This window comes from Aureobasidium namibiae, assembly GCF_000721765.1.
Source record: "Aureobasidium namibiae CBS 147.97 unplaced genomic scaffold scaffold_11, whole genome shotgun sequence".
In the NCBI taxonomy this organism is placed as follows: domain Eukaryota; kingdom Fungi; phylum Ascomycota; class Dothideomycetes; order Dothideales; family Saccotheciaceae; genus Aureobasidium; species Aureobasidium namibiae.
Genome location: NW_013581198.1, coordinates 44,620 through 57,645, shown reverse-complemented (window position 1 = coordinate 57,645; position 13,026 = coordinate 44,620). Strand labels below are relative to the sequence as shown.

Below are 13,026 nucleotides of genomic sequence, written 5' to 3'. Positions count from 1 at the left end.
CATGGCATCTGTGATATAGCTGTATCCAAGGTTGATGGTGAGGTTCACGGCATGGTTCGGCAAAGCGGAGTTTGGAAAGGAGCAAGCATCCAGCCAAGAAGCGCAGATCAGATAAGATAATCTCGGTCTGAATCTGGGCAGCAGCGGCAGGAACTTTTTCTCCAAAGTCCGAGCGGCCTTGATCAATTTGGCAGCCACTTTTTTTCTGTCGCAAACAATCAACATGGTTACTCAAGGCCGTAAACGCAAGGCTGCCGTCCGTGACGAGCCTGCACTGCCTCCGCGCGAGGAGCTTGCAAATGGCAACCTCGAAGGCATCCTGTCCGAAGGCGACGACTCGGACGACAGTGAAGAGGTCGAATTCGACGGAGAAGACGAGGATGAGGAGGATGATGATGAAGATGAAGAGGAGGAGCTAGACAGCGACGAGATTCCTTCCGAAGACGACGAGCAAGACATCCGCGACCAACTCCGCAACCTCAAAACCACAGACTCGAAACGTTCCACCATTGCTGGCGCCGACCAAGACGACGAAGACCTCAAGCCCAACTACACCGTCACCACCGATGCAAACGGTAACGAGCGATATGTCTACCGCGAGATTGACCCTGTCTACGACTCGGACGATTCGGATGCTGGTGACGCCAAAAACACAATTGGAGACATTCCTCTCTCCTTCTACGACTCATACCCTCACATTGGCTACGACATTAACGGCAAGAAGATTATGCGCCCTGCCAAGGGTGAGGCTTTGGATGCCCTTCTCGACAGCATTGAGCTTCCTGAAGGCTGGACTGGTTTGACCGATCCCCAGACTGGCAAGCCTCTGGAGCTTAGCAGAGATGAGCTGGAAGTCCTGAGGAAGTTGACAAGAAACGAAGCCCCTGGCGATGGCTACGACCCATACCCCGACATGGTTGAGTGGTTCACAAGCAAGACCGAGATCATGCCTCTGAGTGCCGCTCCTGAGCCCAAGAGAAGATTCGTCCCTAGTAAACATGAGGCCAAGCGTGTCATGAAGATCGTCAGAGCCATCAGAGAAGGAAGAATCAAGCCTTGGAAGGAACCCAGCGAGGAGGAACAAAAGGACGACGACGTGCAGACCTACGATGTTTGGGCAGACGAGACACCCAGAGCTGACCACGCCATGAACATGCCTGCTCCTAAACTGCCGCCACCAGGATATGCCGAGTCCTACCATCCCCCACCGGAGTACCTGCCCGACGCCCAGGAGAGAAAGGCCTGGGAGCAGGCTGATGAGGAGGACCGCGAAAGAGAATACCTGCCTACCGATCATTCTGCTCTCCGCAGAGTGCCTGGTTACGAAAAGTTCATCAAGGAGAGATTCGAGCGCTGTCTGGATCTGTACCTCGCCCCCCGTGTTCGCCGGAGCAAGCTTAACATTGATCCCGAATCGCTTCTCCCCAAGCTTCCATCACCAGACGACCTCAGACCTTTCCCTACCGTTTGCGCGACTCTTTACAGAGGTCACCAAGGCCGTGTTCGCTGCGTCTCGGTCAGCCCCACTGGTACATTGATTGCCAGTGGTGGTGATGACGGAACTGTCAGAGTTTGGGAACTGCTTTCTGGTCGTCAACTTTACAGCGTCAAGCTTTCTTCGGAGGAGGCCGTCAACGCTGTCAAGTGGAGACCCACTCGTGACACACTCATCATTGCCGCAGCTTGCGGTGAAACTGTCTACTTCATCACACCCATGTCTCTTTGCTCGCCTGAGATCGAGCAAGCCAGCAAGGATGTTATTGACGCTGGATTCGGATACGCCGCCAAACCCGCTACGACTAACGCTGGTGCCGAGAGAAAGATTCCCTCATCTGTCTGGGCCAGACCAGAGTCACAGAAGCTGCAAGACCAGGGCGTTCTCCTTGCCTGCACCATGCGTACCACTATCAAGGTTATCAACTGGCACCGCCGCGGTGACTACCTCAGCACAGTTTCGCCAGCAGCCACTTCTACTGCTGTAGCCATTCACACCCTCACCAAGCACCTCACACAACATCCTTTCCGCCGCTTGAAGGGCATCGCTCAGACTTGTGCCTTCCATCCTACCAAGCCTTTCTTCTTTGTTGCCACAAGACAGTCCATTCGTCTTTACGATCTTCAACAGCAGAAGCTCGACAAAGAGTTGAAGCCTGGTGCTCGATGGATCAGTTCCATCGATGTACACCCTGGAGGTGACAACTTGTTGGTCGGTTCCTACGACAGAAGACTGTTGTGGCACGATATGGATCTCGCCGCTACACCATACAAGACCCTGAGATACCACCAGAAGGCTATTAGAAGCGTGCGCTACCACCCCAACTCTGGACAATACCCATTGTTTGCAGATGCTAGTGACGACGGTAGCTTGCAAGTGTTCCACGGCAAGGTTGTGGGTGACAGCTTGGAGAATGCACTGATTGTGCCTCTGAAGGTGCTGAAGGGCCACAAAGTCACGGGTGAACTTGGAGTGTTGGATGTGGAATGGCACCCTCGCGAGCCATGGCTGGTCAGTGCAGGTGCCGATGGAACCATCAGGCTATGGTGTTAGTTGGAGCGTTTAGTCAACATGTGTCATTCGGTCATTGGGAGGAGTATGGCGTATCTAGAAAAGTGCAAATTGAACCAACCGCTTCCCCAGCCAGGCACTTCCCTAACAAGTACTAGTTGGAAAAACCAGACGAGGCGATCCAGTGTTGGTGCAATATAGAGATATGGTCTTCGATATGAAAGAGTGAAACAAGTGTGGACAAGCTCCTTGGTATTTTATGGACAGGGTGCTCCCTTGGAGTCGGCATCGACGCACAGACCACATGATCTTTCGTGTTTCGATCTTTGAGCTTCAAGGTCAACTGGCACGTCTTGAAAGCTATCTACACCAAACAAAACATCCATCAACTACACTCGCTCATCTCTGGACGTTGGAAAATCTGCTTGCGCCTCATCGCATACGAAGACCTGATCTCTGTCTCTGCGCACATTCATCTCAGAAAGAAAGAACTGTAGCCAGGCGCAGACGCGCTTCGGCAACCTGCCACCACCATGTCGCTTAACCAGTACATGAACAGTGAGTACCTGATCTCTCTGGCATAATCACAGCAAGTAACTGACAACATTGGCCAGAAAAAATCTGCATCATCACCGTTGATGGACGCACGTTAGTAGGCACGCTCGTGTCTTGCGACCAAGTCACCAACCTCGTCCTCAAGGACACCGTCGAACGCGTGATACGACCCCAAGACGATCCGGAAGAGAGCTCGGAAACACCGCATGGACTATACATGATTCGAGGAGACAATGTCGTGGTCTGCGGTTTAGTGGATGAAGCCATGGATTCGAGCATTGACTGGACAAAGGTCCGAGGAGAGGTCATTGGATCCACCAAACACGTGTGATGGAATCACTCCTGTTGGCAAGAGATGACGACGAACAAGTCAACAAAAAGAGGCCACAAGAGGAATGAGGTTGCTATGGCCAACCTCCAAGATCGGATCGGAACCATTTGGGCACATGGGAACCGTCACATCAGAGGACACGGTCAAGGCCAAGGCGCAGGTTCCGGACGAGGCCGACCGACGCCATCCAAACGAAGTGGTAGAAAGATACCCAAGGAAGCTTCTTTTGCATCCACCGCTGGCGTCGGGAGGGAATGATGATGAAGGAACCAGTCGCGTATGTTACTCTTTGTATCTTACACACAGACAGGCGTCCTAACAAGAATTTCAAGTAAGCTCGTTAGCAGCAGCTCCAAGCTCACTCCCGCTCGCGGCGAACACAATCACATGGACATTAGTATATACCGCTACGAGCTCATCACGACTCGGAATCCAGCAGAGCGTTTGCTTCCAGAAGAGATGCAGTAGACGCCTGCCGAGATAAACAAACATTGACAGGATCTGGCCAGATTCAGCCATGTCCGCCATGTCCGATCTTTTGCTTGGTGGTGTCATGTCAACAGCCAAACAAGCGCAGGTTCTCAATAGTCATGCAAATTCTAGGCTGCCCGCCCGTTGATGAGCATAAACCCCGCAAACTCAGGTGCCCATCAATAATGGATCATCATCTATGAAGGATCAAGAGCCAATGACAGCAAGGGGGGCGGGCGGTGTCGTGAAGAACATGTTGATTGTATCACTAAAGTTTAAAGGGAGAGCATCATTAGCCAGCCTTTTTTTGCTCGGAATCATGTTGTTCCACGGTCAATCTTTGGTTCTTCAGAGGACAATCCTAACAAAGTTCACCGAACTCACCCGCATGTCGCGGCCGAAGTTCCGCATGCCGTATGAGGCGGTTCCACGAGTCATATATGCATAGATGAAAGGGGAATGCCGGTTCACACGTTTTTGTCTAGCGCCGCTGCCGTAAAAAGTGTCGGCAGAGGATGTAACCGTGCATTTGGCCTGGAGAAAGAGGCGTTATTAATCATCCATATGAATGTTTGCCAGAGTCCTTGGGCCATGTTAACTGACTTTTGTTGCCTGCTCCGATCGTCGACCCAGTGGCACAGCGCGCACCTCGACTTGATCCTACGCTTCCAAACTTAGCTGAGGGGAACCTGACTTCTGCTTTTAAGCTCTGTCCGAAGCCGTGACCTGCGTGATTCAAGAGCCATCGAATGGCCACCTTGTTATCGCTAAGGCCTTCTGTCCTCTAACATTAAACCACATTTGCATGCTCCAACGTCACTGCCTAAGAAACAATCAAAACTCTTGCCACGGATACGAGGATTACTGGGAGGAACCCTCCAGCTTTTTACACACAAACTAGCGAACCAACATGACGTCTCACTACGGATCTAAAGACGGCCTCGACGTATCAAGAAACCGATCAACCGTTTCGAGGAGCAGCGAGGCCCCGACCCAGCAGGACGACACTGAGATGAAGAAGGCCAGGAAAAGGGAACAAGACCGACTTTGCCAGCGACGGAAGAGAGAAAAGGACCGCGAGAACCTGCGACGACTCGAAGCTCGATTAAATGGACTGCAGAACCCTGATGAACCCAAAGTCGTCCTTGACCTGATTCTACGCCACGAACAAGACCAGGAAAGATTGAACCGCCAAGCCGAACGACTGCGCCAGATTGAATCTCTCATCCAGTCTTCCCTGAGTGACATTGGCACCCAGCTCGCGGCTTCATCGACCCCGAATGACAGCGTTGTGGATGCAAAGCTCGATGCCAAAGAGGTGCCTAGTCTACCACCTCCACCTATTCATACAAGTGAGGTACCCATGTATACGGCGGTGCAAAGTGCACCAATGGCGACAGCTACAACGACTTCAATGGTCATGCCTCTCGACAACCCTGCCATTCTGGCAGCTCAATACCCCATGACGGTCCCTCACAACATGTCCCAACAGCCACGCCAACCACAATATCCACAAGCGGCCATGCCATCTTCGCCACCCCAGAATCACGAAATCAGCACAATCACAGATGCCATGTCTGCGGTCCCGGGCACAGCAGCAGCCTATACTGACGAAGCGTTCGATCAGCACATCATCGTCATGGTCTTGATCCACGGATGGGATGCTGTCGTGGCATACATGCAGCTCGATCCGCTTTGGGCTCTGTTACGACAAATTGACGGAGGGGCCTGCTCACAGTGGAGGAAGGTGGATCGTATGGTAGGCATGCTATGCTTCCGTCGTATGATGAAGGGATTTGCTACGGGGCCGCAAGTGATGGCTGCCACTATAGAGCCAAAGTGGATGCGACCACGCCCTTCCCAGTTACATGTTCCTCACATTCCAAACGGCGATTACTTCCCCTGGTAAGACAAACACAAACTGCCGAGCTGCAATAGACACTGACTATCATGTGCACTCAGGCCTGGTGTACGCGAACGCTTTGTCTTCGAAGGCCCCAACTACGACAACGACACGTTCCTCAAACTCTTCAACTCCAGCACACGCTTCATGTGGAACTCGGACTTTTCCACCACCTTCGTCCAGAACGACAGGCAGCTCTTCCAGTTCTCGGACGACTTGATCAAGCGTTTCCACAACCTGAACTGCTGGCGCATCGATTCTGCCTTTATTGCCGCCTATCCAGAGTTCGCTGGCGATATACCCACATACAACTCTGTACCCAAGAAGATCGACGACAAGCCCTATGAGGAAGACTACATCTTTGGTGACGATATGGACTACAGTGCTTTGCACAACGGCGCGGCGGTTGCTGGAGCTGCTGTCACCGCTGGAGGACAGTGGATATACGACAATGGGAGATGGTACATTGCCGGAGCAGTGAGATGATCTGGACCCGTCCTTTTGCAAGCTCCGTGTCTCTGCGTATATACCAAACAACACCCCCCTCTGCCTAGACTGCATGACTAGAGGCTTCACGACCGGCCATCTCTTGGGGCTGCAAAGTCAATGCTACAGCGAGACCCTTTCGAACAGTACTGGAATCGAGAACATCAACATTCGGGCGTTACATCGGATCAGCGACGCAGCACTCCACTGGTCCTCAACACTCATCCAAGTCAGCCTGTCCAGCCCAACGCCATGAAGCAGCCTGCTTGTTGCCTGAAATGCAATCTATCCTGGAATCAACGCCACCAAACAAGGTGTGCATGTCGAACACCGTCAGGACCACAAAAGCTAATCGCCCGAGATGCAAATCACCGGATGGTATCATGGGCAATTGGCGGTACTTGACGGGTTTATCAGCGGCGTCTCCAAAAACGCCTTTTCTTTTGACCCTCCAAGCCCTCACACGCCCTACAAGATTGGAAGTCAGGTTTTTAAGTTTCTCAACGACATGTACAAAACAGTTACAAAGCAACAAGTTGAATCATCAGTGGCACTTTTGTTTCATTTTTTCTCCATGAGCAGAAGAAAGTTTTTGGGGTCATCTTAGTTGGTTTTCCCTTGCTTTTGGGGTCGGTGGTTTTTAGAGCACGCCATTTCGGCGGCCGACGGCGCCCTCGGCGGGAGTCCGATTGTTCGGTGAGTTTGTCGGCAGTTCGGAACGTTTTGTATCCACCGCGAGTCCAATCACTTCGGAAGAGGGAAAAATGCGATAGTTGCAGCGAAGGATATAAAGAATTTATCAAGCTACGAGATGAACACAAGCAGAAGAAGTTCTGGCAAGAGAGGAAGACAAGCGCAAAAATGTTCGAGGATACGATTCCTCAACTTTTGGACCACTTTGTCCAGGTATATCTTCATCATACAGAAATTGTAAATTTTAATACCACTCGACTTGACAAACAGTGACATTCCCGGGACCCAACCTTTCCCCAGCTCGTGTTTTGACTCATGAACAAGAACACTAGCTAGATGAATAGCTTGAAACACGCAATCTATAAACACGTGGCTTTGCTTGATTTTCTCGTACGAGTCATGAAATAGCAATCGAGAAAGTATTGATAGAGTTTCTCAAGCGCCTGAGGTAAACCTCAACAACATCGACAGCCAGCTTTGCAGCCTTTTCGTTCACTGACTCGAGAGACAAACCTATGTACGTCAACCGGGGGGGTCGTAGGCTATGGTAGCAATGTACGGTAGCAATTACTGTTTGCAGAGTACTCTTCGGTCCGAGGCGACGATCAAAGTTGCTAGTGTTCAGCAAAGAAAGATAGATAAGATTGATAAGGAACTGGGCAGGAAAAAAAAACTATGGCGGTGATATCTTTGATTCAAAGGAGTGCAAAACTTGGGATGATTGTAAACCTTTGCATTCGATGATGGGAAAAAAGAATTGATTCGGACTTTTCTCAAAAAGCGTCGTGCTCAGATCTGTGATATCACTTTTTCAGTCTACTCTGACGATCAAACCACCCGGTGGAATTGAAGCGCATCGAAATGTACCAATTGTTCCCTAGATGGCAGCTTGAGTGCGTGGGGAGAGAGACCTGCTCTGGAGACTCTTGGCAAGAGCTAACTGTTTACTGTAGAGGTTATGCCGTTTACTGTAGCCGGTGGTATGTCACGAAGTTCGAATCCCAGAGAGAACGACTGATATCATTGACCCTCAGTGGAGGCTTTCTTGGTGAATGTTCATCCAGCTAATTTCATGACATTTTTCATGTACGGGATCGTTCTCACGACCTATCACAGGCTGAGCTCTTAGCCATTGAAATGTATAAATAGGAAGCAACCATAGAGAGGCACCAGAGTCAGGGGTTTCTCTGGCCATTCCATGACTACTAATGGAATCAGCCGTTTCTATAGTCGTATGTATAAAATGCCTGCGAGTAGCGAGTTTGTCTTATTGGTATCTACAACCCGACACCAGAGTCTTGTCGTTTCCTCGTCACAAGTTCTTCTCCTTTGATAACCCTCACAACATCTACTTCGTCTAAAGTACCGATTCTTTCCAAGACTATCCACATGTCTGTTCTGTTGTCCTCAGTATCAGTGCCCAGTGTACTCGCTAACGCACACCTGCACTCTGCTATCAGTGTCTTTTGGCTCGGCTTTCCATCTGAAGGCAGTTGTCTAGCTTCAATGTTCCTGACTTCGGTCTCTAGAAGCTTGATGGCGTGAGGGCAGTGGCATAGCAAAGCATCCAGAAAGCTTGGCCCATGTTGGAGTATAAGTTCCTGACAGCAGAGCTCGACTTCGAAGCGTAGCATTCCGTGCAGAAGTGGTGATGTTGGGACGAGAAGATTGGGGCCGTCGGCACGGAGTTGGTGGATGCAGAGGTGAAGGGTGAGTAAGAGGATAGCGAGCGAGGTGGGAGGTAATGATCGAATAATGAGGGCCTTGTCTTCGCGGTCGCCTGTCAAAGCGTGAGTTGATATTCTGACTGATGTGGTCTGCAGATGACTTACCGGCATCGTAAAGACGGTAAATTAGATGCATCCCTATTTGCTGCAGGTCTATCCACTCAGGCCTCATCCATGCTGCCTCTTTACCTTCCCTTCTTCGGATGCTGTGGCAGTTTCGTTCTATCCGGAACAATGTATGCAACCGTATGTACAGCTCATCCAACGTCTTGAACCCGATTCTGGTGTCTGAATCATATAAACCGGGATGTTTGGCTAGAATCCCAGGCGGAAACTGCAGACGTATGACCTGGACTGCCAGACTATGTTCGAATTGTCGTAACAGTTTGTCAAAATCGCGGCACACAGGGCGAAGAGCATGCAGACATCCCGGTGCGTAATCGATGCGGCTGAGCGAGTCGAGGATCAATTCCAGAGGTAGATGACATATCATGGAAGAACTTCGTTCTGGTTGTGTGTTCATATTGTGATTGTACTCGCCGGTGTCTCAAGCGACTCAGTCAGAGCTATGAGACTGTAGAGGGTAGACGGTATGATTCTAGAAAATGAATTCGGACTGGGGTAGACGAATGGACGGGTTGACTGAATGATTATGTGGACGGTTCGTTCAAATAAACAATAAGTAGCACGGCAGTCCTCAGGAGATAGCGATGAGTAGTAGTTTTGACGGTACCTTGATGGAATAATGATGATGATGATGATGGTGCGATCGAATCACCTTGATGGGCATGCCAATGGTGCAATCTGGATGATTGGTCTTTGACGGACGCTCTTGCCTTGATCGCATCGTAACACAACATCTCCGTGTAGTAGCGAGCCACGCAGATACCTGTGAGATGGCACATTATTCTCGAGAAACAAAACAGGATCTATTGAGAGGTAGTCGAATCTCAGCTCTTTCCGGATCTATCGCTGATCTAGAAATCATCGTGCCTTTTCAGGGCGTCGGTCTTAGCAAGCAAGTCAGAGAAAGACTGAGGTGACATCGTCAGTGCCATAAATAATCAAACAATAGTCTATCTACCCCTTGAGATTTCGATCAGTAACAAATAGTCTCCGAAATTGATCTCAGACTCCAGAGTGTGGGAGTTCAGAGTGCGGTTCAGGTGATTCGGTCATACCACCTTGATGGTCACGAAACCTCAATATCGAGTCTGCCAAGGCACCACAGAACAATCATTCAAATTGTACTCAAACGACATTGCTGCGAAATTTGAAAAACGTACCTCACGTTGTCTAAACTGCAGAAGTAACAGACTTGTGCGCGAATGCTGATTCGAGAAGAAAGGGCCAAATTGACTCAGAATAATCGGCAGGTGAATTAAGATACAAAATTACAAAGTGTTGCGGTCATCGGCAAGTCGTGAAGATCCATCCTTTGTCGGTGTACTGGACTAGAAAATGATTCCAGGAGCCGAGAATCCGTTCCAGCCCATCTGCTGCTGCTGCCCCTGAACAAAGTTTGGATCAAAGTGTCCATATGCCGGCTCTCCAGAGACTTCGTCTAAGCTCTCGTAGCTATCCATCATATTGCCATTGTTGTTTGTCGCAAAGTCGCCAACTGCATGCAAGTCTAACCAGGAGAAGGTGAAAGCATTGGTGTAGGCTCCTTGCGGTGGCTGATCGATGTTCATGTGATTTTGCTGCTCGGTCTGAGCAGTGACATGGGCATTCTGTGATGTCGGTTGGTACGTCGGCTCGTGACCGTTCGGATGTGAAGTTCCTGGCTGCGGCCCCTGCTGTGGAGGAGGTTTTCGCCATAGCAGTCGCAACATCCTGCTGTATCGATCTCCGACATCGTTCTGGCAAGAGCTCGCCTTCTGTAATCGTTCGACAGCTTCTCCTACAGTTCTCTTCACGTCTCCACCATCCGCACCAAGAACTCCGGTTGATCTTGCCTTGTACAAAAATACAGCGGAGTAAATGACATAGAGATAGTACCTCAAGGGCATGTATCTGAACTCTGTCGTAGGATCAAGCAGAGTGTTGGAGATGGTGAGTAGCTTCTTAGCAGAATCAATCGAATCGTAGATGAATCGTGCGTCTGGCGTTGCAGCAATATAATCCGTGAATGCTACTCGTCCGTTCGAGCGTTGAGGACCCCGTGATGATGGCTGGTCGCTGTAGTCTTGTGCCATACGAGTCAGAGTTGCTTGGTAGGCAAAGGCGTTGACGTAGAGTCGAAGGTATTCGAAAGATATGATAAGCGCTGCTTTGATGACCGAAGTGCCTGACTCATTGTTTAGTCATGATCTACTTGCTTCACTGCTGAGGTTTCTTACATTGTAACTTTCCCCATCGGTCGTACCAAGCGCTCATGGCTTCTCGAAAGTCATCCTGGAGTAAGATTAGTCTTGCATGCTTTGATGAAGGTGTAATAAATACTCACAATGTACTTGACGTATTCTCCACCAAAGTTCAATTGAGCACTCCTGTTTTTGGAGGAGTACAGCACGTCGTGAGCGTTGCTGAAGAGTTGTGTGAGCTCCAGATGCGCTTCACAGAGAGCTGCGAAGTTGTCCATAGGGTTGCTCGGGTACTTGATGTCCTGAAAATCTCGAGATGAAAACTTGATCATAGCAGGACCTCTGCTCCAGAAGGCTTTACCGACGCGGACAGATATATGGCGATCGCTCATGTAGCATCCGACCCAAGCAAGACGTTTGCGAATGTAGTCCGGCGCTTCAAGATCAGATTCATTAGCAAACCCTGTGCGATCGATACCCAGGAGATAGCCCATTCGAATGGCCATGCCTGAAAGCATCCATGCGGTCTGCTCTTCTTCTCCTCGGCCAACTGCTGTCATTGATTGTGGCGGCCGCGGGACCCATTCTGCCAGCACTAAGAGTGCCTCTACAGCTCCTAGGGTGGCGATACCACCATACATGAGTTCAGCAATAAGCTGTTGCATGTGGGTCGAGCAGGCTTCATGGGTATCCCACCAGGATCGCTCATCCTTGGAAGCAATGGTGCATACGGCAGCTAGTAGATAGGGTTCGTGTACTGAACTAGCGGCAAGGTTATCGGCCTCCAACAGGAAAGGCGGCACAACCGAGTAGAATTGGTGGTACTTCATTTTGTATCTAACAAGTTCTGTAAGCTTCAGTTTGATGGTGTCTAGTGGGTGGAACCGTACCTGTCTATAAGTGCGTGCATCATGCCTAACGATACAAGACCCTTTTGGTATGGCGGAAATTGGATCTGCATGACTGAAGGTGAAGGATGATTGGACGAGGGTGTCCGATCTTGTATGTGCTGGTCTGCACCGCTCTGATGCGGAGAGACTGCGTACATGGAGCCGTGTACAGAAGGAGTTTGAGCTGCTCCTTCATTACGTCCAGCCACATTGGCCAGGAATTCCAGGGCGTCAGAGGGATTCTGAAGATTGGTCGAAACAATACTTTCGTCGACACTCATCTTGGTGCTAGGGTGAGAGGTTGGCGCTTCTGGAGCTGAGGCCGGTGTACTCCTCGGACCCGGCGTGTATTGTTGCCAAGATGGTAAGCGTCTATGGTAGTTTTCGTTGCTTTGCTCATGAATACTGTCTTGTTGTACAGGTGGGACGGAAGATTGTCCGATGTCTTCACTCGAGGAAGCAACACGAGATACATCAGTCTCTGGTTGTTCCGATTCTGTAGCATTGCGTTTGATTCTTCTGCCACCACGATGAGATGGTCCGAGAATACATTCATGGTTCTCTCGAATGCATCGCTCACAAGGTGGTTTTCCTGGTTCGCCACTGCCATAACTATACTCACGTTAGAAGATCGAATTCTGACCAGACTTCTTGACAATGATATCCGTGGACAAGGCAGCTTTGTGGCTTGAACCTTGATACGCTTTCGGATAGTCCCATGACAACACGCCTGAGGTTGGGAGGAAGGAGAAGTGATGGCACATACAGGTCGCAGCGACTTTTTCGTTGTCGGCAGTGCAGGCAGGCCCTATATGTTCGTTTGTCCCGCTCTGGCATCCTAGCGCGTCGAATGGGCGGTAGCATAAATGCCTGATCGCCTTGGAAGGGCAGTCCGGGGATCTCGCGCGAGTCGCGCGGCTCATGCGCCGCCATGGTGAACAGAGGCGACGAGCAGGGAACCGATCAGATTATTCTGGTATGATGTGAGAAGGAACAAAGCGCGACATTTCCAGCGGTTCAGGTTTGGATCCGACGTCAGCAACAATGATGAGTTCGACAGGGTCGAAGATGTAGAATGGAACGCGACTTTAGGCCCACGTACCTGGAACCCTAAGAGCTGGTCACCGTTGAGAACTGGGCGGCCGCTTTCATTGGTCA

The 13,026-nt window shown here is 50.3% G+C and overlaps 5 protein-coding genes across 5 annotated transcripts; 3 read left to right on the top strand and 2 right to left on the bottom strand.

Annotated features, from left to right (window-relative positions):
* Window positions 1-223: 223 nt before the first annotated feature.
* Window positions 224-2,548, top strand: M436DRAFT_49075 (putative ribosome biogenesis protein Erb1; the record flags this gene model as incomplete). Its single annotated transcript, XM_013570663.1, has 1 exon — window positions 224-2,548. The coding sequence occupies one exon, from the start codon at window positions 224-226 to the stop codon at window positions 2,546-2,548; it is 2,325 nt and encodes a 774-aa protein (XP_013426117.1).
* Window positions 2,549-3,039: 491 nt separating this feature from the next.
* On the top strand, window positions 3,040-3,392 carry M436DRAFT_49126 (Sm-like ribonucleoprotein; the record flags this gene model as incomplete). Its single annotated transcript, XM_013570677.1, has 2 exons — window positions 3,040-3,064; window positions 3,121-3,392. The coding sequence occupies 2 exons, from the start codon at window positions 3,040-3,042 to the stop codon at window positions 3,390-3,392; spliced, it is 297 nt and encodes a 98-aa protein (XP_013426131.1).
* Window positions 3,393-4,773: 1,381 nt separating this feature from the next.
* Window positions 4,774-6,252, top strand: M436DRAFT_49543 (uncharacterized protein; the record flags this gene model as incomplete). The annotated part of the gene is made up of 2 exons (XM_013570760.1): window positions 4,774-5,768; window positions 5,826-6,252. 2 exons carry the CDS (start codon window positions 4,774-4,776, stop codon window positions 6,250-6,252), a joined length of 1,422 nt encoding a protein of 473 aa, XP_013426214.1.
* A 1,970-nt stretch (window positions 6,253-8,222) lies between these two features.
* M436DRAFT_73658 (uncharacterized protein) lies at window positions 8,223-9,165 on the bottom strand (the record flags this gene model as incomplete). Its single annotated transcript, XM_013570910.1, has 2 exons — window positions 8,223-8,725; window positions 8,778-9,165. 2 exons carry the CDS (start codon window positions 9,163-9,165, stop codon window positions 8,223-8,225), a joined length of 891 nt encoding a protein of 296 aa, XP_013426364.1.
* Window positions 9,166-10,477: 1,312 nt separating this feature from the next.
* On the bottom strand, window positions 10,478-12,690 carry M436DRAFT_11055 (uncharacterized protein; the record flags this gene model as incomplete). Its single annotated transcript, XM_013570623.1, has 5 exons — window positions 10,478-10,962; window positions 11,015-11,069; window positions 11,122-11,825; window positions 11,864-12,485; window positions 12,631-12,690. Coding segments are annotated over 5 exons (1,926 nt in total), but the record flags the coding sequence as incomplete, so codon positions are not given.
* Between the last annotated feature and the right edge of the window lie 336 nt (window positions 12,691-13,026).